Source organism: Anguilla anguilla, chromosome 13, assembly GCF_013347855.1.
Source record: "Anguilla anguilla isolate fAngAng1 chromosome 13, fAngAng1.pri, whole genome shotgun sequence".
In the NCBI taxonomy this organism is placed as follows: Eukaryota; Metazoa; Chordata; class Actinopteri; order Anguilliformes; family Anguillidae; genus Anguilla; species Anguilla anguilla.
The window spans coordinates 29,114,174-29,134,932 of record NC_049213.1 but is presented as its reverse complement, the minus strand read 5'-3'; the positions used below and the strand labels follow the sequence as shown (position 1 = coordinate 29,134,932).

Here is a 20,759-nt window from a genome sequence, read left to right as displayed (position 1 = left end):
AGTGTTTCTTATTTTACTTCTTGACATTATTATGCTTATAGAGTATTAGAAGATACAAGTGTAGAATTAGACAAATGTGCAAACACAAGTTGATCCAGTCCTAAAAGTAACACAAATACAAGAAAAATGTAGATGCAAAATTATTACACGTGCAATCAAACTAAAATAATCCACGGCAAAAACAAGTAGGCTGTTTATGATTTGATAAGTATTTATCTAATTCATAATACCAGTTTAGTATAGTGCTGTTGCATGTATTATATACGTTTCTTATGTAAAATACAATTATAGAACTATAGTATGTGAAATGAGAATAGTCACAAGGATTTACAGAAAGTATAATCCACAGACTAAAGGATATAAAAAATATAAAGGATAAAAAAATCTGTGTAATTATTGAACATGAGAAATGCATACAACTAGTAAATAGTAGGCTATTTACACACCTTGAGATAGCCTGACAAAAAAAGTAGGAAATAAAAACTCTCCAAGGCATTATCTTGTCATTGAGGCGCGATAAAGGGACGCCGTTGGATGTTCGCGCCAGCGCGCATGCCTATGTACGGTACTGCTGCGGTCCAGCGGGTGGTGCTTTGTTTCTGTTAACTTCACTACATATAAAGCGCCATGCCCTTAGCAGCTTCAATATGAGAAAGGAATGAGTGGTCTCAGTCATCTCCTATGCGTCATAAACGGACGACAAATGCAGAAACAGAATACGCAATTATGTGGACACCTGTTTCATTGATTCGGAACGAAATTAAGAATTGAAAGTGTTTGTTTCACCTGGAACATAAAGGCCTTCGGCAAAAAACTATGACTCTTAATTTTCAAAAATATTTTTTTTACATGCTCCTGTTTTTCTTGGATACGTAGCCTAATAATACAGGTGTTCATTCAATTTTCAATCTACAACTATTTTCCCTTTTGGAATTATTGTGGCATGGCTAATGTGTCCTTCATGGATCTGGGGATTTTGCTTTTAATTGGACTAATGGTTACATTTGCAAAAGGTATGTTTCCTGAATAAACTGTGAACTATTTATTTATTTAGATATTCTAGAATGAGAAGATGCATTTTAAACAGTAAAAAAAGCATGAAAACAGTAGATATAGTGGGAAAAGTTATAGCTTCTAAATTTACTGACCAGAAAGGGTAAAATACATCTGGAAATATACATCTGACAACATTCTAGGGTATTGCGCTAAAGTATGATTAAAATTGCTTTGAACTGGCACTCATAAGTGTGTGAAGATAGGGCGCAGGAAGCATTTCACGATATCGATTACGAACTGCAGAAAAGCTAGTTTGATTAACTTTCTCAGATGCCAACAGATCGAGGTTGCTGTGATTGATACCAATGCTCATGTAACCGTGGAAAGACGTCGAATAAAAGAAGTATTTTGATTTTTTTTAACACTTTGAGATCTGCAAACTAGCTAACAGTCAGTATTAACATCTTCGATATGTAAAATGAACATCAGTTATTATACAATGAAATGTCCAGGGTTAATTAATCTAACATAATACATTTGGTCCCACTCTGGAACGTGGGACCAAATGTTATCTGTCAAGAGTTGAATTAACGCGGATAGAGTTTAATTAACAATGGATATTTAACTTTGTAAAAACAGCTCGAAACGCCGGGAACAACATGGGTAGAGTCGGAATGTGTAACATAAAACTGAAAGCTCGCATTCTCAAAATATAATACATGCGGTAGATTAAAAAACAGATCAGGACGCATGCATAAACTAGGTTTATCAATTCCACGTAAAGCCACTCATGTAACTATACAGTTTTACAACCACCCTAATACGACGTCCGATTATGAAAGCAACTTCACCTCTTTTGTAATATCGTTTCACAAAATTAATAATCATCACCATCGTCTTCTAGCGTACGATTTCTATTATTGTGTCTTTATTTGCCATTGAATGTTTGTTAATATATTTCAGTGACAGTTCTTTTCTTAAAAGTGAAGCTTTCGTCATGAAACGCAAAATCTGTTGGTCGGTGAGCATGCAGGTATATGCTGTAAACATATTGGCTGGCGCAAAGTGACTTACATGTATTTCAATCTGTCTCCATGAAGAAACATTTTTAACAATACAGACGCGTGTGCAGGCACACACGTAAACTGTAACATACATAATAATAGCGTGTACTGAAAATGTAAGTGAACCGTGGCTATGGCGTTGTAAAGTAGGCTTATATGCATAAATAGTCAAAACGAGTTTAGTGCTGGAGGTGATCTACAGATTAATATATGGTGAAAGAAAGATATTAAGCCGTATTAAGATGTTGGCAAGAAGATAAATACTTTTATGAGGTATTACGTCATTAATTTTGTATTTTATACTGAGCGCATTAGTCCAAAAAGTATTGTTTGTCTATCCCAGACATATCCACATGATCGCTTTGTCCCACTAAATTCTACTGGCCAGTTAAAGCCTCGAAGTTGTTTTTAGTAATCTGCATTGTTGTGTATATTTACATTTAAGAAATGAAATTCTGCCTTTTCAAAGATTCTTTTGGGAAATGTGTTGTTGGTAGACCTCTGATGAATAATGTATTTCAATTTAGTTTTATCCCTGATTTGATCTTTCTTTGTCATATGTCCCTATTTTGATTTTATCTTTCCATTTATCGTTACATTTTTACACTATATCGGATTCATTTCGTACAACTTTTACTTTGCACATCACTTTTGTTACACGAGAAGTGCTTCGTACATCCAGTATTTTCTTCTAACCTTTATTCTTCATTATCATCTTCTTCTTCTTCTTCTTCTTCTTCATCATCTTATGATAATAATAATAATTATTATTGCTGTTCTTGTGGTTGCCTAATTTATTTGCATGTAACAACATGTAAACGGTCACTTTTAAGGTTCTTCGGCTGTCAGCAAAGAAGCAAACCAAGCAAGCAGACTTGAGGCGACTCAATTTGATAAACTCTCCTCCACACACTCCACCGTGCAGCCAGTAGGCTCGCCTGAGCCCCCCATTGGCGAGGACTCTTACTGCGAACTGTGTGAGACGTCAAAGCCACGGAGGAGGTCCAAGCGCTGTACGTGCTACACTTACAAAGACAAGGAATGCGTGTATTACTGTCATCTGGACATAATCTGGATCAACACACCAGAGTGAGTACTTCTGTTTTTCATTTTTGTTTTTGAATCTGTAAGATTAGCACGACACGGAATTTGTAGGATAGCCACTGGAAACATTTTGTTCCTACTCCAACTGCACCATAACGTTGGAAGTGCAGCATATTTGATCAATTAACAGTCTGATTTCATGCTGACAAAATCTAATATACAGTGTAATGCCATTCAGTGCTTATGTCTTCAAACATTTAATATATTGTATATGTTTTGACTGATTACATTAAGGGCATTTGCAGACACTTAGCCAGTGTGACTAAAACACAGCTTTTGTGTAGTATCCATTTATATAGCTGATATATACTGAAGCAGTGCAGATTAAGTACCTTGCTCTAGGGCACAATGGTAGTATCCTACCTGGGAATCAAACCAGAAACCTTTAGGTTACAAATCCAGATTCTTAAGCATTATACTACACTGTTTACCTTTAAGTGCTGCAAAGTCAGATATGGAGTATATGAGAGAGTGCATAATGAACAATATCAATAATGAATAACATGATGACAGAATGCTGGAGATAAAAGAATGCTGTTCACACTACATTAACTCATTTTAGTTTGGCTACTTAGCAAATTCCATTTTTACAGTATTGAAAAAGTTGGCTGTCAGCTCTACACTTATTTAAAATAAATCTATGTGTGTTAATATTGAACCACCTCCATCAGTATGCATTAAATGAGCTCTCTCTTGTTTGTCCTGCAAAAAAAAAAAAAAAAACACCATGAATCTGCGTCAGGATTATGGTCTGAGAAGGAACAGATTATTGTGATTGCATACTTTTTCTATCTGATGGCAAACCAAAACTTCGTTTAAAAGAGGGCTATCTGTTCAGTCGCTGTTTCAGTACTTGATGCACATAGCCTTCTGCAAAGAGATTGAATGCATAATTCCATGGCAGAGAACAGGTTGTCTTTGATTTTATTGTTTTGGATTAGGAAGGTCTAACAGAGTTGTTTTTTCTCTAGTTTATCTCGTCATATAGTCGTATGTTAGCCAATTCCTTTTCACATCAAATGGCACATGCCTTACCCGGGCAAAACATTCAGTGTTATGGATTTTCTCCCTTTACCCTTTCTTTATCAAGCAATCACATTTTCTTGCTCTTTTCTTTTATCATTCTCTTCACTGCATGTGTCCAGTGTGGTCACATCTTCTTGAGATGGTCCATATTAAATCGTCCTTACAGTGACACAAACTCCTTGATAGATTTTAGATTTAGATTTAGATTTAGATTTTTGTCATTTTCACAAAATTTTAAGAATAAAATCCACATGGAGACAGCAAGGGACCATTTGACAAAGATTTTCTTCCATTTTGAATAAGTCCAGATGGGTTAGTGTGACCTTTCACACTGAGAATCTCACCTGTGGTGCCCTGCAGTCCCAGTGATGGATAGTCTCATCAATATCCACATGATGGATTAGTCAAGCTGCAGCAGTGCCACTCTGTGGCTTGCATTGCATTAGATTTGACTCTTTCAAAAATCCCCCACTGCAGTCAGGCCTTTCCATAAAGAGACACAAAGGAGAATAACTGAGTTTACTGGTACAATATGGATTTCTCACTGTATTGATTTGAACTGTCATGCTAATCATTAGTTTAGCATTAGAATTGCTTTGTCAATGTTTTGTCTTGTTGGCCCTTGGAAGGTTTTGAATTTTCCATCTGAGTTAGCCTAAGACTTTTATCCATGGGGCATGCAACATACAGCTCAGCTCGACTAGTAGCAGTGCAATGCATTGGGTTAATAAGTATTTTGTTTATGAACATCTCACCATGGTTTGATTATGAAGAATGGATTTCATACCAATGTTATTTCAACATTACTAATAATATTGTAAACCAAAAAAGTCTATACATTAAAAGGGCAATTTCTACATTAGATTTGTTCACAAATGAGAGTCTGTTCTTATTCACATAGTATAAAAAATACTTCTGCAAGAAAATAACTATTACATTGCACCACGTAAACAATGGATGCATGAAAATAAAGAATCGCTTATTAGAAAAGCCACCCACAGCTGTGAAGCTGCATGTTCGTGTTATACCCTTCATTAAAATACCTTGGTAACTCAGGCATAGATTTTGTTTTAAAGTATTTATGCACGAACATCGTACAATACTGTACCATGGTCTCTATAGATTGAATTGTTGAAATTGTATACTGTTTCTCCCATTTGGCCTGGACATATGACCACTCAGCACAGCAGAACCATTGGTAGAGTTAAGCTCAAATTTTAATGATGTGACTAAATAGAAAATAATAATAAAAACTGCACATGACCAGTGATTACCAGAATAGTACAGTACATCAGCAATGCACTGATCCACCATGGGTCTGAGTGCAGCAGCACAAAAATTAGATCTGTATAGTGGCATCTCTATACTGTTGGAATGCCCTTCCATATAGACTGGGCCACAATGTTTGCCATGGTATTTGTAAATTAGCTACAGTTAGTGTTGGTCTGTTCCACTAGAAGATTCCAGACAGGTTGTTATCATTTATATTAGATTGAGTATAAAAGCATAACTCTGTAACATAACTGATATTTCATTTTTATACTGCACAGCATCATTTACTTCTATCACATTCTGAACATCTATCATCTTATGTAGTGGATATCTAAGAAAAAGTAATAAACACTAAATTATATGAATGAGAATAAGTGGCTTGTCAGTTCAAGCTCATGTGAAGCTGCTATTAAAAAGAACAAGCTATAAACATCAAATTTTTCTCATATAATTATGTTTTAACAACTAGTGTCCAATGTTCATAGGTTGCACAGAGTTTTGCTGCAAATAAAATGAAAACATGCTTTTTTTGGAGAAGAACCCTCAAAACCCTCCCCCAAGTGTATTTCAATTTACTTCAAAAAGCTGTTATTACAATAGTGCTGATAGGTGAAAATATTGCTCATTTGAATTTACTGCCATAAATTATGTACTTGCTAACAGCCTACTTGAAGCTTTGATTGGTAGTCCCTAACTAATTAGCTTGTATACCTGTGATGACATTTTATAGTCATATATGTAAGACTATGGTCATTTCAGTGATCAATGCTATGTGCTGAAACATTTAAATCATTTAATCTCCTCTTACCTAAAAAAGACTCAAATGCAGGATATTTTATGAATGCAGTTGCTGACATTTGTAAAGGTTCAATACTTTTAGTGCTTCATGCTTTTCAGGCATTATTTTGATGGGGACTGGGTCATGGAATGACAGTAATGTGCCACTTTATTGGATAATAGAGGAGGAGGTTGAGCAAAGAATTCTCAATGAATGAATGCTATGTGTCCAGGTGTTCCCCTGCAAAAAATAAATATATAAATACAAAAAAAAGAAAAAAACTTAGGAGGGCAGCGGAACATTCCCTGTGTCCGGTATTGAAATAAGAAGCTGGTTCCCTTCTCTCTCAGGCCCCTCTGAAGGAATTTTGGCCCATGTGGTCCCAGAGGCCCACAGCTTGTCTGTGATTTACTGTCAGAAGGTCACAGGGATCTCCAGAAAGTGGCTTTTAGAGCTACACATTTACCCTGGCAGTAGATGGGCAAAACAAAATGACATGACAAAGAGACATGGAAGCTATGGAAAACATATATTCAAGTTGGTGCAGCGATTGTTTGAGACTGTGCTGCTGCTCTGTGTACAGATGAAGGCACCGTCTGTTTTTCACTTCAGTTCTATATTGGTATCTCCTAGGGCTGGTCGTCAAATGTGCTGTAACTGCACACAACCACGGCAGAACTGCTTTTAACAGCTGGACAAGACTAAGTCCTTTGGGATCTCTGCTTCATCTCAAGGCACCACTGTTTAACCAGCAAGCAATTTTTTGGTAGTTGGAACATTCCCAGAACCTTAGGAGTGACAGGGTGAATGTTCACGTTTGTCCAGTTTCCTGGATACTGACTGAATGTTATCTTCATGTCAGAACATTGTAGGGACTGCCAGAGATGTGCCAATAAAAATCAAGTAAGCAATTACGTGGCTGAGAAATGAGAAAAAAAGAGACATAGGCCAAACCTTAGGCTAACCAAAATCAACTGTTTGGAACATCATTATGAAGAAAGAGAGCACTGGTGAGGTCAGTAATCGCAAAGGGCCTGGTGGACCATGGAAGATCTCAATAGTTGCTGATTGATTAATTCTAACTATAATGCAGAAAACCCCCCAAACATCTGCCTGACAGGTAAGAAACACTCTTCAGGAGGCAGGCGTGGATGTGTCAGAGTCTACAGTCTGCAGAAAACTTCACAAAAAGAACTGCAGAAGCTATAGAGGCAAACTTTATAGGGGTGACATAGCTCAGGAGGTAAGACCGATTGTCTGGCAGTCGGAGGGTTGCCGGTTCAAACCCCGTCCTAGGCATGTCGAAGTGTCCTTGAGCAAGACACCTAACCCCTAACCCCTAACTGCTCTGGCAAATGAGAGGCATCAATTGTAAAGCGCTTTGGATAAAAGCGCTATATAAATGCAAACCACTAGTTAGCTGCAAAAACAGAATGAGCAGGTTACATTTTGCTAAGAAGTATCTACTGTACAAAAAGCATGCAGAGTTCTGGTAAAAGGCCTTGTGGACAGATAAGACCAAGGTTTACTTGTATTAGAGTGATGGCAAGAAGAAAGTGTGACCATAAGGAACCGCCCAAGATGCAACGCACCCCCTTCCCCCCCACCCCCCCCATCTCATCTGTGAAACATGGTGGTAGGGGTGTTATGGTTAGGGCATGTTTTGCTGCCATAGGTTCTGGCTCACTTGTCTTCTGTGATGGCGTAACTGCTGATAGCAACAGCAGAATGTATTCTGTAATGTACAGAAGCATCTTATCTGCTCAACTTCAAGTAAATGCCTCCAAGCTAGTTGGATGGCGCTTCAGTCTATAGCAAGACAGTGATCCCAAACATACTGCTAAAGTTAAAAAAAGTAGAAAACTTTTGTCTGGCCATGTCACCTGATCTGAATCCAATAGAACATGCATTTCATATGCTGAACAGAACACTTAAGGCAACTAGCCCCAGAACAAGCAGGAGCTGAAGATGGCTGCAGTACAGGCCTGGCAGAGCATCACAAGAGAACATAATTCTGGTGATGTCTATGGCTCACATACTTCAACCAGTCTTTCTGAAGGATATGCGACACAGTACTAAACATGATTACTTTCATTTGCAGAACAGTAATATGTGCTATATAAAAAGTGCTATAATTTATACGTTTGGAAAAAGAATCAGCGGGTATAGATAATTGATGGATTGCTTTGTTCACATGACTAGCCTCTCAAAATAGTGCCAAAGTCTCCTTTTAAGCCACTAGGATTGACAGATCAGGCATACATGAACATTGAAAAAATAATAATAATAATAATGCATAAACGTAATTGAGTCTGAAAAATAAGGAATTGAGATTCAGCAACATTTTAGATCACTTGTGTAGATTAATTTATTAATTAAAAAGCAGTGATTGGAAATAGGTAGAAGATAGCTTTGTTTAGTACTGTGTTTTAAGTTACCACTGGTTCCTGGCACTAAAGGGTCTGTCCGTGGTGCTGATGTTGAGTCACAGAAACAGACAAAAGGAGCCAAGAAATTAACTGGCTTGAGATTTCTTTCATAAATACAATCAACTGGAAGGTTCTACATTTTCTGTTGGTGAGCACTAATAAGCTTATTAAACCTGTGTTACATACAGTAGCCTCCATTTCCCATGTTCATAAATATGTCCTGACTAAGTGGTTGCTTTTATGTTGAAGAGTGCTTCCAGTATATTCTGTAGAGAAAATTATCCTTTGTCTTAGAATTGTTATTACAACCATTTTTGCCATTCACTAAGCAACATTAAAACTGTGTCCATAATTGTGTATGGTTTACCAAGCTCTGGCAGTGTTAACCATATCTTGGGACATCCATATCCTGCTTTCATCACGTAGCTAAATAACATTAAGCCAAATGCTGCTGCTCTGAGATGCATTTCAGACTTGCTTTGCAGAGTGAAGAGAGATCAAAGCAATGTTGTTTTGAGAGGACAGAGTTTTCGAGAGTAACTCCTTACAGATGAAACAAGGAGCACTTTAACATGGCTCTCCAGATTTCCAGAGCTACTTCCATATGGAGTTCATCACACTCAGACCATGGAGGTGCTTCCCGATGTGCCAGTGGACTAATGTCTTGAGCAGACTGTTTCCGTGCAGGTCAGATAAGGTCACTGGTCCTGAAAATGGAGGTGTTTGGGGAGTCCCAATGTGTGAAACGTGCAAAGAATGTTTTATCATTGAGCTTTTGGGCACCAAAGGCAGACTCAAACTGGCCAAACTGAAGAAAGCAGTCGCATGCCATTGTTTGGTGGTGTGCCCCAACACAGTCCACCGTGTGTGCCTGCCAAGGAGTACCTGCTCATAAAAAGACAGCCTTTTGTAAGCAACAAGTTGTTGATTTATTTCCACTGCATGTCAGTGTTCTTTTGGCAGTTTTATGCTATACTTGATTTACTATAGATACAATTGTTCCATTTTCTAAAAAGAGGTCTTCCAACAAGTTGGTGAGAACATGAAAGCATTCTTTCTCACCCTTTCTTTACTTGCCAGGACATTCTCTTCCGTGTTTCTGGATATGTTGAGCTTATTTAACCTTCTTGTCACAGAGCACACAACTCAGAGTGGGGCTTCTGGTCCTGGGGTCTTGCAGTGCAAGTACCTAGGTTGACATGCCTGTCATTCTGACGTATTACAATGTGTATGCATCGCAGTATTGAGGCCAAAACCAGTACTGCAGTACTTCTGATGGCCAATGCTCCTTATCTCCTTCTTGAATTTGGCAAAAAATCACCCCTTCCTCATTCTTGGAGTCAGACGAAGCCCCTCCTCATTCTTTGGAGTGGAGCAAAATGCCATTGAGATGGTCTGCAGCCCCACTATATGCTTCCCAGATGATTTGATTTAACTCAAGCAGCCATGCCCCGCAGTCATCTTGTAATGAAAAAAAAACAATCACGGTGAGTGGTTTATATCCCTCTGCACCACTCCTCTTCCCCCAGAAAGAAAAAGAAAATGAGGCTGATTTTTTCACTGTGGGAAAATAGTTTGTATGGATCAGTTCATAGGAAATCATCTACATGGGAAATTTGCCTGAAGTGAAGGATATTTTTGAAGATTTGTTAAATCTTCTGTTGGGTACTGGAAAATCACACAAAATAACTGTCTGGACACAAATCGTTTTCTGCATTGCATGTGCATACCTTCCTCTACTTTCCCCCTCAAGCAGCATATTTTTTTGAGTTGCATTTAAAGGTTGAACATGGAAAGAAAGAAATACATTTTTCTCATCATTATACTGATTGAAGTTGCACCCAAATACACTGACCATGTACAAGCAAATTCGCTGAACACACTTAACATTAAAAACTGAACTAACTTAAAAAGTCAAACATGGTGATGAGTATAATTAATTTAACAAATATTCAACACTATTTCAAGAGGTCTCAGCAAAAGGACAGTACGTGTACAGTAGATAGTTTTCAACATCATCTAGTGTCCCTAATCTCCAAATCTGAAGGTGTCTCTATGACCTCCCTGGGTACCAACCCACTTCTCTTTCGATGGTATTCCATAAACTCATTATCAGAACAGACACACACATACATACGCACGCACACACACACACAAACTTGATTGCCCTTGTTTGTTTGTCCACCTGCCTGTGAAAAATGTAATTGAAAAAATGTACAGGTGGATTTGGACTGTGTAACTTTTTAATATGATGAGCATTTGTGAAAAAGATATCACAATTGTGGCTGCTATCAATTATGATTAGCCTGGCCTGTTTCCATGGCCATATAGAGTTCATACATATTGCAAGTTGATGTAAGAGTTATTGAAGTCCTATACAACCATGACATAGCACCTTCATAAGCGGTGCATACATATTCATAGCTGTTTATCAATTAAATAACTGCAATAGCATGGCGTATTATGTGTTGCTTTATATTCCATAGTAATGTGACTTGCTGCAACAGTGGTCATATAAATCACCATGTGCCAGTTTTACATAAGCATTTATGAATGTTTACTGTATGGTAGCACTTCTGAGGGTACAATGTCCAGCTTAAAAAATAATACTGTAGCACTTATGAAGGACCGTTTTGACTCCCTGTTTGTCCAGACATTTAGAGAAATGTCATTGTTTCTTGAACACGTGTGGATGGATGATGTTTTGACAATATGAAGGCAGGAATTCCAGAGTAAGGAACCTCTATAACTGATTGAGAATTGATGGTGTAGTGTGGCAGAGGGGGAGATGAAGGTTATCAGAATGTCTTTTCTATGAAAGGATTTGTGAATTAATATTAAATAAGTCATTAAAAGATTCGGGCAGCAAATTTGAAAGGTAAGGGTATTTGGAGATCACTCACGTGACTCACAAGGAAGTATATTTGATGGAGTCAGTCAAATAAAATTTTTTATATTTTTTGACAAAGCAATCACATAAAGAGCCCCAGATGTTTTAAGAAGAGAAACTGAAGAAAATCTGATGGAGACACAGCCAAACCTCTTTGCAATTAAAAAGGGAAAGAAAATAGCAAATTCTATTCAAAACTTTGTTCCTGATCATCTTAGCCCATACCCTGGTGTGGCTTGTGTGCTGATGCCCGTCCGTCCGTTTGTCTGTCTTTTGTCCCGCAGACGCACAGTCCCCTACGGCATGTCCAGCTACCGAGGCTCACAGCGGGTCCGACGTTCTGCTGAGGGCGGGGCCAGTAGGCTGAGAGGGGCGGGGTCTCACCGATGTGTGTGTGCAGTCCAGGTCGACCTGGAGTGCAGCAGCTTCTGCATGGCAAGGTAGCACCAGCTGACAAGCCTGCTCACACGTGTCCACAGGGCACTTGCCCCAAAAAACTCCAGCATGCATGGAGTAGGTGCAAACACTCAAAACACACATTTCAGTGTACACATTCAGAACACAGTGGCAGGACTGCTGGTTACTCTGTTGTAAATGCATTATCAGCATTCTTTTTTTGTGTGAAAAATAACAGATTTTGTAAATTTGGTCTTTACGTTTCCATAGATGTACTGGAGATTATGCAGCCTGAGAGAAATTGTGATCATGTGCAGTCCGAGATATTAAAATTTGCATCACAAACTCACCAATTTCGCCCATTGAGGCTTGAATGGAAATAGATCTATTTTTCTGACATACTGTCTTCGATGAAATGAAAAGCATTTTTTAAATATTTATTTTATTTTTATTGAATATGGTTCTTGAGATTAAAACCAGACACTCATGCCCAACAGGGGACAAATTGCTGGGTCTTAGGAGGATATCAGATTACGAGACCTGTAAGACAGCAGTATGTGTGTGGGTTTGGGGGTTTATTAAGCTGGTCGGAGCTGGTCTATGCTTTTAGAATTGGCCTACATGCTTCTCTAAAACCCCTTTCAGTTTACAGCACTGTGTCAGATGCAAGTTCACTCTAATATGAAATAATTTTTTTTGTACATGTGGAGCTATTGATAATTCCCACTCATCCCCAGTCTTTCTTTGTTTAGCTATTGATAATTCCCACTCATCCCCAGTCTTTCTTTGTTTAGCTATTGATAATTCCCACTCATCCCCAGTCTTTTTTTGTTTAGCTATTGATAATTCCCACTCATCCCCAGTCTTTTTTTGTTTAGTTGCTGTTAATTGACCTCAGCCTCATACGGCCTAATTTTTCTCATTGACATAAAAGAATGTTCACCCTTGTCTGTACTTATATTAATTGCTACTGTTGTTATAAGCTAAATATCCATATCATGCCATACAATAAGGTGCATAAAATATCATATGTTGACTCTCTCACACATAAAAGTAAAGTAAACAATGATGGAGCTATAACTGTTTCATTATATCATGTTTGTGTAAAAATGATCTATTTTGATATAGTTTATTTATTTATTTATTTATTTCAGGAAACTTAACAATTGTTTTCAATGAGCTTTATTCATTTCTGGCAGAAAAATGCTCAGATTAGAAGTGCTGGGTGAACATGAACACCACACATGGGATGGGGTGTGGATCTTTCTGTCATTAGCAAAAAAAAGTATGAGGGAGAAATTGTTTTCTCTTCCTCACTGTCAGTCTTGCTCTTGGCACAAAATTTCTTGGAGCAGGCAAGGGGAAATCAGTTGCTGGTTATGCTACTGGAAATCGAGGCCTAATTAACACACTTCACACATCTGAAACATATCTGTGACAGATTAACTCAGTTGGTGTTAAGTATGACGGGGCAACAATGACATCATTTCCTTTTTCTAGAACATGATTGCTAACACAATATTTTCTTTCATAACATTTATCCCGCCAGGCAGAGTTCTCCATGACCATATGGGACAGAGAAAAAATGGGGTATAGACCCATACCCCCCCACCCCCACCGCCAGGAAATACTTTTCTGCTACTGCCTCTACATTAGCCAGTCTTTTATCTCACCTCATTTCAATGGGATGGCTTCTTCAGGAAGGAAACTTTGGATGCCCTGATATTTGTTTTCCAAAGCACCATGTTCAGAGGAGCATAGGAGGAAAATCTGATATATGATCCCATAAACAATGAAGAAAACCTCCTACATGCTTAGACATATTGCAATTCGAGGTTGAGGCCAGGGACCATGGTTTAAACCCCACCAGCTGTCGCTTCCACCAATCTGAAAAAGCCTACTTGGCACATAGCAACCTATCTGGTGCACAGACTCCTTAATCCCATTTTTTTATTGCATCGGCAGATACTAGTGGATGGGAATTTGTTGGCCAGGTGATCACGAAACTCTCGCCTCAGTCTCCAAGGACAGCTGCAGAGCAGATGGCTCTGATGTTTATGGTGAAGCTCAAGCAAGAGACACGGGGGGGGGGGGGGGGTAGTGAGAGAGACACCCATCATTGGGAATCACTGCCTATGTTAACTGTTTCTCTCACCTTTGGTGAATAATACTTGCCTTCAGAACCTTGTCTTTCATGTAATAAATAATGTTAAATAATGTTTTCTTTTTCTGGAGAACATCTGTGTCTGTCTCAGATTACAAATGACAATCAATGGATGGATTTAAGGACTAACTTGAATGAAACGAGAAAACAATCAGTAATCAGCAGCTTTAAGCTATCTGAAGACATGATTGATTTTTCTTCAAGTAAATAACAATTATTGCCAATAACAATCTCCTCTCACCATTTTCCATTGTCTATATATTATTATCTATATATACACTCTATTTTTTCAACTTGTGTACAAATGTGCATATCAGCAACTATATTCAATTGTATTCTACAGCTGTATAATAGACCTGATGTTTCAGAATCCAGGATGAGACGCTGGTACCATTTTTGCTGCCACTGAAAAAAGTAATTCTTTGTATTCACTGATTTATTCGTAATAGTGTGTTTTCAAACTTGTACTTGGTTTTGAATTAAAATGTCAGACAGTGACCGTAGTGAAACATTTTAAGTGGAGATCTGACAAAAGGAAGAATTCCTGGCCTCCTCCAATTGGCTGGCAGTGATTGCCATAGGGCACCTTGCATGCCATCAACTGTCATGCCAATGCCCATGTGAAATGCTAATTCTGGTGACTATGCATGACTATGTCATTACAATAGCGCAATTATGTAATACACATATTTTCATATATGTCACATCTGAACACTGGTAACCTGAACTGATTTTATTCTCAGATGTATTCTGAGGGTCATCACATTCAAACAGTGCTTGCGCGCTCCCTGTATATAATCTTCCCATTTCTATTTTACCTGATTCCTCATCCATTAACTAAGGCAGATTTCAAGTTTAATCAAACTTTACCTCACAAAACAAGCACACAGGCATGTGTGCACGCATACACACACACATGCATACACCCCCACACACAAAGATATGGATGTCCATACTCACATGTACACTTTCTGTACACACCTGTTTACATTTATCTTTTCCAAAGTCTATAACATTTCTAATGTTATAAACTGCCATTTTATAACGTGATTAAACATGTGCCTAAAATGTGATTTAAAACGTTAAGTTTTAACACCCACTGTTATCTTTACTTTCTCATTTGAGAGCCTTGTGAATACTCATCATTATAAAAATTCATATATGTATATGTTAAATTGTGAGTTCAAGGTGTAAGAAATATATATTTTAATTTATGTCAACCTATATTACATATATTCAAAAAAATATAAAAGATTCATAAAAGCTATTTTAACAATCCAGTCAGATAAATATATATTTTTACAATATATTATTTTAATTGTACACACACACACACAAAATCAGTAAAAACAGATACTTTGATGTATACAGTAAATAGATATATTTTTTAAATGCATTCCTTATATTTTGGATTTTGTGATATAACTTATGCTATCACAAAACCATATGCTTTTTAGAAAGTATATGTGTTTTTAGTGTTTGCCACAGTGTTTATCAGACTGTAGTTATTGTTCCATGTGAGCTTCTTCACTGTTAATGCAATACATATTTTGTCATTATTCATGTGCCCGATTGCCTGAAATGAACATACACTTGCATATATACTTATTTAACAATATTGCGCAATAATTATTATTCTACTTACAGCAATACTGGGAAGGCATGGGTTTAAATGTTCTTGGCCAACAATCGCCTTTTCTGATCATTTAAAGACAACATACAATAGGTAAGCCTTTTTCAGCTTAAAGCAATAGAAAATGGGTGTGTCATACCCAAATACATTTTTTATCTTCACGGTCAGATTCCATTTACTCAATAATTTTTTTGATAGTTATCAGAAGAATATATTATATTAATGTGTCAGGAAATGTGCTCCTGAAATCGTTAACACTGCAGTGTGTATAATTATATCTGGATCTTTGTATTTCTTTTATTGTCAGCATTGGCAGAACAGTTTACAGAACTTGGTTTTCAAACCATAAACCTGTTATGAGGTCAATTGTGCCATCAAGGAACAGCAATAAAAAAAAGGAAATTATAAAGATAGTATTGTTAATGTTGCCTAGAGCACATCGTTGGGCATCCAAATTAACATGAGAATGTGTAAGCACATGAATACATTCTTTTCCCATTATGATCTCGTCGTTTGTGCATAATATGTCTCAACAAGATCGGTCTGACATGTTCTTCCTCAAAGATTATCTGTTTGGGAGTGAATAGTTTAGCCCACTGGTTCTTAAACCTTTTTAAATTGGGACCTAAATTAGTAATACTTTTCAATATCGTGACCCAAATATCGAGGTATTAAAATTATTAATTTAATACCTTTCAGGGACACATCAAATACACATATTAGCCTAACCACTTCATACTCTCCCGTGACCCATTTTGGGTCCTGACCCATAATTTGAGAAACACTGGTGTAGCCTAATAATACCAAGTGACTCACAATAATTTGCGAGTCATTTGGTAAGCATGACAATACAAAAGAGTTTGGCTGTGTAATGAGATTCTTCTGACTCCATTTAAAAATAATAATAAACGTTTGGTGTCTTTGCATTTTGTATATATGTATATGTGTTAATATACCTTTGAATAACAGGGATTTACCAAGGAAAATATATGCATAATTGTACAATTTACAGCATATGAAATTTAACAAAACTGTAACAAGCAAATAACATGCATTAAAGTACCTAACAATGAAGTGTATAGAGACCCTCATTTAAAGTTTGTACTTGTATGCATCTTCTGTGACATAATGGTCCTTGCATTATTGAGTATTTCTACCAAGTGGATTTAACCACGAGACCAAATGTACCTGAAGTTTCTACCGTGTTTATTAAAAAGCCACATGCCCTTCAAAAATCTTAATTTATCTACCATGTACCATTTGTTACAGTGGACAGTTTGTATACAGTAACACGTTTTTAAATTATATTTCACTGCTTCTGCACAAAATATGTAGCAATGCTTGTTAAATTTGGTCAAAATGAGGCTTTTTATATACACATAACATGTTTGCTTAACCACGAGACCAGGCTGCAATTTCAAAAATATTTGGACTAATAAATGTGCATAAGACAAAACTGAAGATCACTGGTCAATTGTATTATATGCCAGGTCATGCCCTTCATGTTCACAGGTGGATGACTGACCATAGTGAAGTTTTGGCATAATTCCACATTCAAATATACCTTGAAAATTGGAGTAACTACACAAAATGCAATAATATTTTGCAAATATTCACTAATGCGGCTATTTACCCTACAGAGATAATAAAAGTGATACTTTCCACGAATTACATAAAATACCTGCTCTACTTTCACTTTTCAAATTCCTGTTTTTTTTTTGTTTGTTTTTTTTTACATCATACAGTTTAACTTTATCCCTAAGGTACATTCCAAAAAGTCTGAAACTGCAGACTGTACGTGCACATTCACAAATATTACTTTCGTCTGTCCCAGTTTCACTGAGAAGGATCAGCCAGACCATGTTTGTCCAAAAAAAAAAAAGATCATGAACACACCTGGGACTCATTCAATAGGCATCCTCTCCCACGGGTCATAAATGAATCAAATACAACTTTCCCAGAGCTTTTCTGATCTTCCCTGTTTAAATGAGAGAAATCATGCATTGCCCTATTGCAAGACTCAGATGAATTCAGTTCTTAAGCACAACGGCTGTTTACAGTCTTGGAATGTGCCCGAACCTGCCCATGTGGCATACATTCAGGGAGCATGAAATCACATTAAAAAACTTAATGAACCCAGACCAGTTTTCCTACTGTTGTTATTGGAAGTACAGTGTATACGATACTGTGTATGGCCAGAGACAGGTATGGCTGTTAGCAGGGCATAGATTGTTTCATCATCATCATCATCATCATCATAATAATAATAATATTAATGATAATGATAATAATGATAATGATAATGTAATCCTGAACACGAGAGCATAAAATCCATGACATGGATGAATCCTGAACTTTTTAAGTTCCTGAGACTTTTTTCAGCTTGAGAGCTGAAAACCCTCCAGACAAGGGAAAACACAGTCTCCCCTTTAGGCTCAGAGGCCAGAGGTTCTGTCACACGTTGGTTACCCAACTGAGTCCACACTGTACAGCTGCTTTGGATCACTCCACTGACATTAAGTCAGGCCATACAGGTTAACACACCAAGGGAAAGTATATACTGAAATTCATCCTCTGATAATTATGAATTAAAGCAGCCTTGTCACCACAAAAATACATGAGTTTTGTTTTTCGACCACAAGTATTTACAAGACGCTACCGTATTTAATTTATTTTGTTAAACCATTTTGGTAAACTAAGAACCTGATTCTCTTGAGAAGTGATGACCTGGGGAAGTAGGTAAGGGATTCAGATATAAAAGGTCATTCGTTTGCCAGGTCAGGGCCTCAGATTTATTGTCTCATCTCTCCTACAGTGAGAGTATGGCTGGCAGGGCTGGTAGGAGGAGAGGGCGGGGCTGGCTGGGTTTATATTTTCATACTTGGTTGGAAAAGAAGCACTATACAGCTGAAGCATTTACATGGGCCTTTGGAAACAACAAAAAATTATGACTGGGGTCTACGTGACTATATCCTATACAGATTCCCATTACAATAAAATAAGAAGAAAAAAAAGATCACTAAAACACCTGCAATTGAGGCTCAGTAGCTGTATGATTCATTTTGTCTAGAGAGAGATGAAAACTGTGAAGGCGATGAAGACGTTCTCATTATTCCTGCTGCCAATCCACATATATCTCTCAGTGCGCCATCCCCCAAGGCCAATCTATCCCACAGATGCTGCAGGACTCGGCATGTTTTCCTTGGAGCGTTCAGACATTCACCGACGCTTATATAACAGGTATGTTCTTGACATGTCCCTTTAGGACAAAGCAAATGCCTTCTGCCCTATGTATTTTAACCTTACTTGCAGCATCTGGCAACTTGATTACTTTTATCATAGAATGATAACAAAACCACAGCAAATACCAATAATTATTTAAAGACAGCATGTTTTTTTTCATTGATGCAGGTGGGAAAACAACTGTACATAACTGCTGATAGAGTTTTATAAGAGGCCTGTCAACTAAAATTTATGACTGTGATGTATTGAATAACCTTCATAACGTTGCTAACAACAATAAGCACAATTACAACACTTCTCATATTCATTACTGCTGATCAGAAGCTCTCTCATGTCAGGTTTTTAAAGGACAGCACACGTCATTTTCATAATACCAATAATGTTTCTGACCAACTCTCAATTAATTTATCCTTCAAACAATTATTGACCATCTAGCCAACGCCAATATACCAGAATCATAGAACTCCACTGTTGTCCAAAAAAGTATGAAAACAAGTTAGAGACATTCTCTCATTGGTCAGCATAATTCACCATTGTGAATAACCTGGCCTTTGTACTTTTTAATTAAACAACTTTATAAATTGACAATGACTGCTTTTTCGATATGTGGAAAGTAATTTGGCGCAGCACCAAAATACTGAAAATAGTACCCAACAAAATGAACAGTTTGCTCCGTTTTCAAGTAAATTTGGTCAAAACCACACGAGTCACATTTTCTGAAAATGAAAATATGTTGTTCTGAGCTGTATTTAATGACTTTAGTGCACAACTGAAATTAATGGCTTTCCTGGTTGAATGATAAATGGGGTAGGAAACTGTCAAAAGTACTGAGAGTAAGACAGAAACATTTTCCATAGGATATTGTGATGATACTGAAAAACATTTAAATTACTGGTGTTATCCTTTACAAATTAGATGCAAAGGCTGGATTTTAGTTCAGTGCTAAAGATAAATGCTCACTTCAACTGAAATTAACCTTTTGACCTGTTTAAATGCAATATTTAACCTTTATACCATTATTCACATGTTTTTCTGAGAATCTTTGCCAGAATCCAAGTTCATATAATTCACATTGGGACCATATTTATACTTAAATTCCATACAAATACACATTAGTTCCACTGTCACATGAGAGGAGAGACACACTTAGCAGTAAAAAAAAAAGAAGACAAAAATAATACTGCTTCCAGGAAAGTTAATGTATCATTCATAGTCCATTAAGTAACTATTAAGAGAGAGAGAATGTCTGGCAGCAGGAAATGGCTAGTTTGTGGGATGAATATGCTCAACCGACTCCAGCCATTCTAAAAGCAGGTTTTATAGCAGGGCTGCACAACTCCGGTCCTGGAGGGCCAGTCTGTGAGCTTGGTTTTGTTCCCACCAGTTACCTTAGTTTTAGTTTTCTGGCCAATTTATAAACTATTGTGGTTCACTCCCGTTCTTGAGCACAGTAAAATCTTTAAGATACACTTGCAGTCTCTGGCTGTAGTCGGTGCTTAAAGAAATGTCAGGTCAGGACATGATTGAGATAATTATGTAATTAAAAGCAGAAGTTGGCACAAAATCCTGAAACGGATCGGCCCTTGTTGTGCACCTGTTTTAGAGCCACAGACACAAGGATTTTCTACCAATCACACCATTTTGTCAAAGACCTATCCCAGCAGGTTCATCTCTACAGTTAACATGTGCAATGATTCCTCTCTCTTCCCTAACTCTCCAATCTCGATCTTGTCTCCAAATGTTACCATCAACAAACCTGAGTAA

At 37.3% G+C, this 20,759-nt stretch overlaps 1 protein-coding gene across 1 annotated transcript; it reads left to right on the top strand.

Moving 5' to 3' along the window:
• The first annotated feature begins 662 nt into the window (after nucleotides 1-662).
• LOC118210799 (endothelin-3) lies at nucleotides 663-17,299 on the top strand. Its single transcript, XM_035387242.1, has 4 exons — nucleotides 663-1,013; nucleotides 2,894-3,149; nucleotides 11,844-11,999; nucleotides 13,505-17,299. Exons 1-4 carry the CDS (start codon nucleotides 944-946, stop codon nucleotides 13,518-13,520), a joined length of 498 nt encoding a protein of 165 aa, XP_035243133.1. The 5' UTR covers nucleotides 663-943; the 3' UTR covers nucleotides 13,521-17,299.
• The last annotated feature ends 3,460 nt before the right edge of the window (nucleotides 17,300-20,759 follow it).

What these genes read in the sequence shown, in the direction of transcription:
- LOC118210799 (XM_035387242.1), top strand. Translation starts at nt 944, where the DNA reads ATGGCTAATGTGTCCTTCATGGATCTGGGGATTTTGCTTTTAATTGGA. An exon ending in AATGGTTACATTTGCAAAAG is followed by an intron (nt 1,014 to 2,893) that starts GTATGTTTCCTG and finishes GTCACTTTTAAG; the next exon opens with GTTCTTCGGCTGTCAGCAAA. An exon ending in ATCTGGATCAACACACCAGA is followed by an intron (nt 3,150 to 11,843) that starts GTGAGTACTTCT and finishes TTTGTCCCGCAG; the next exon opens with ACGCACAGTCCCCTACGGCA.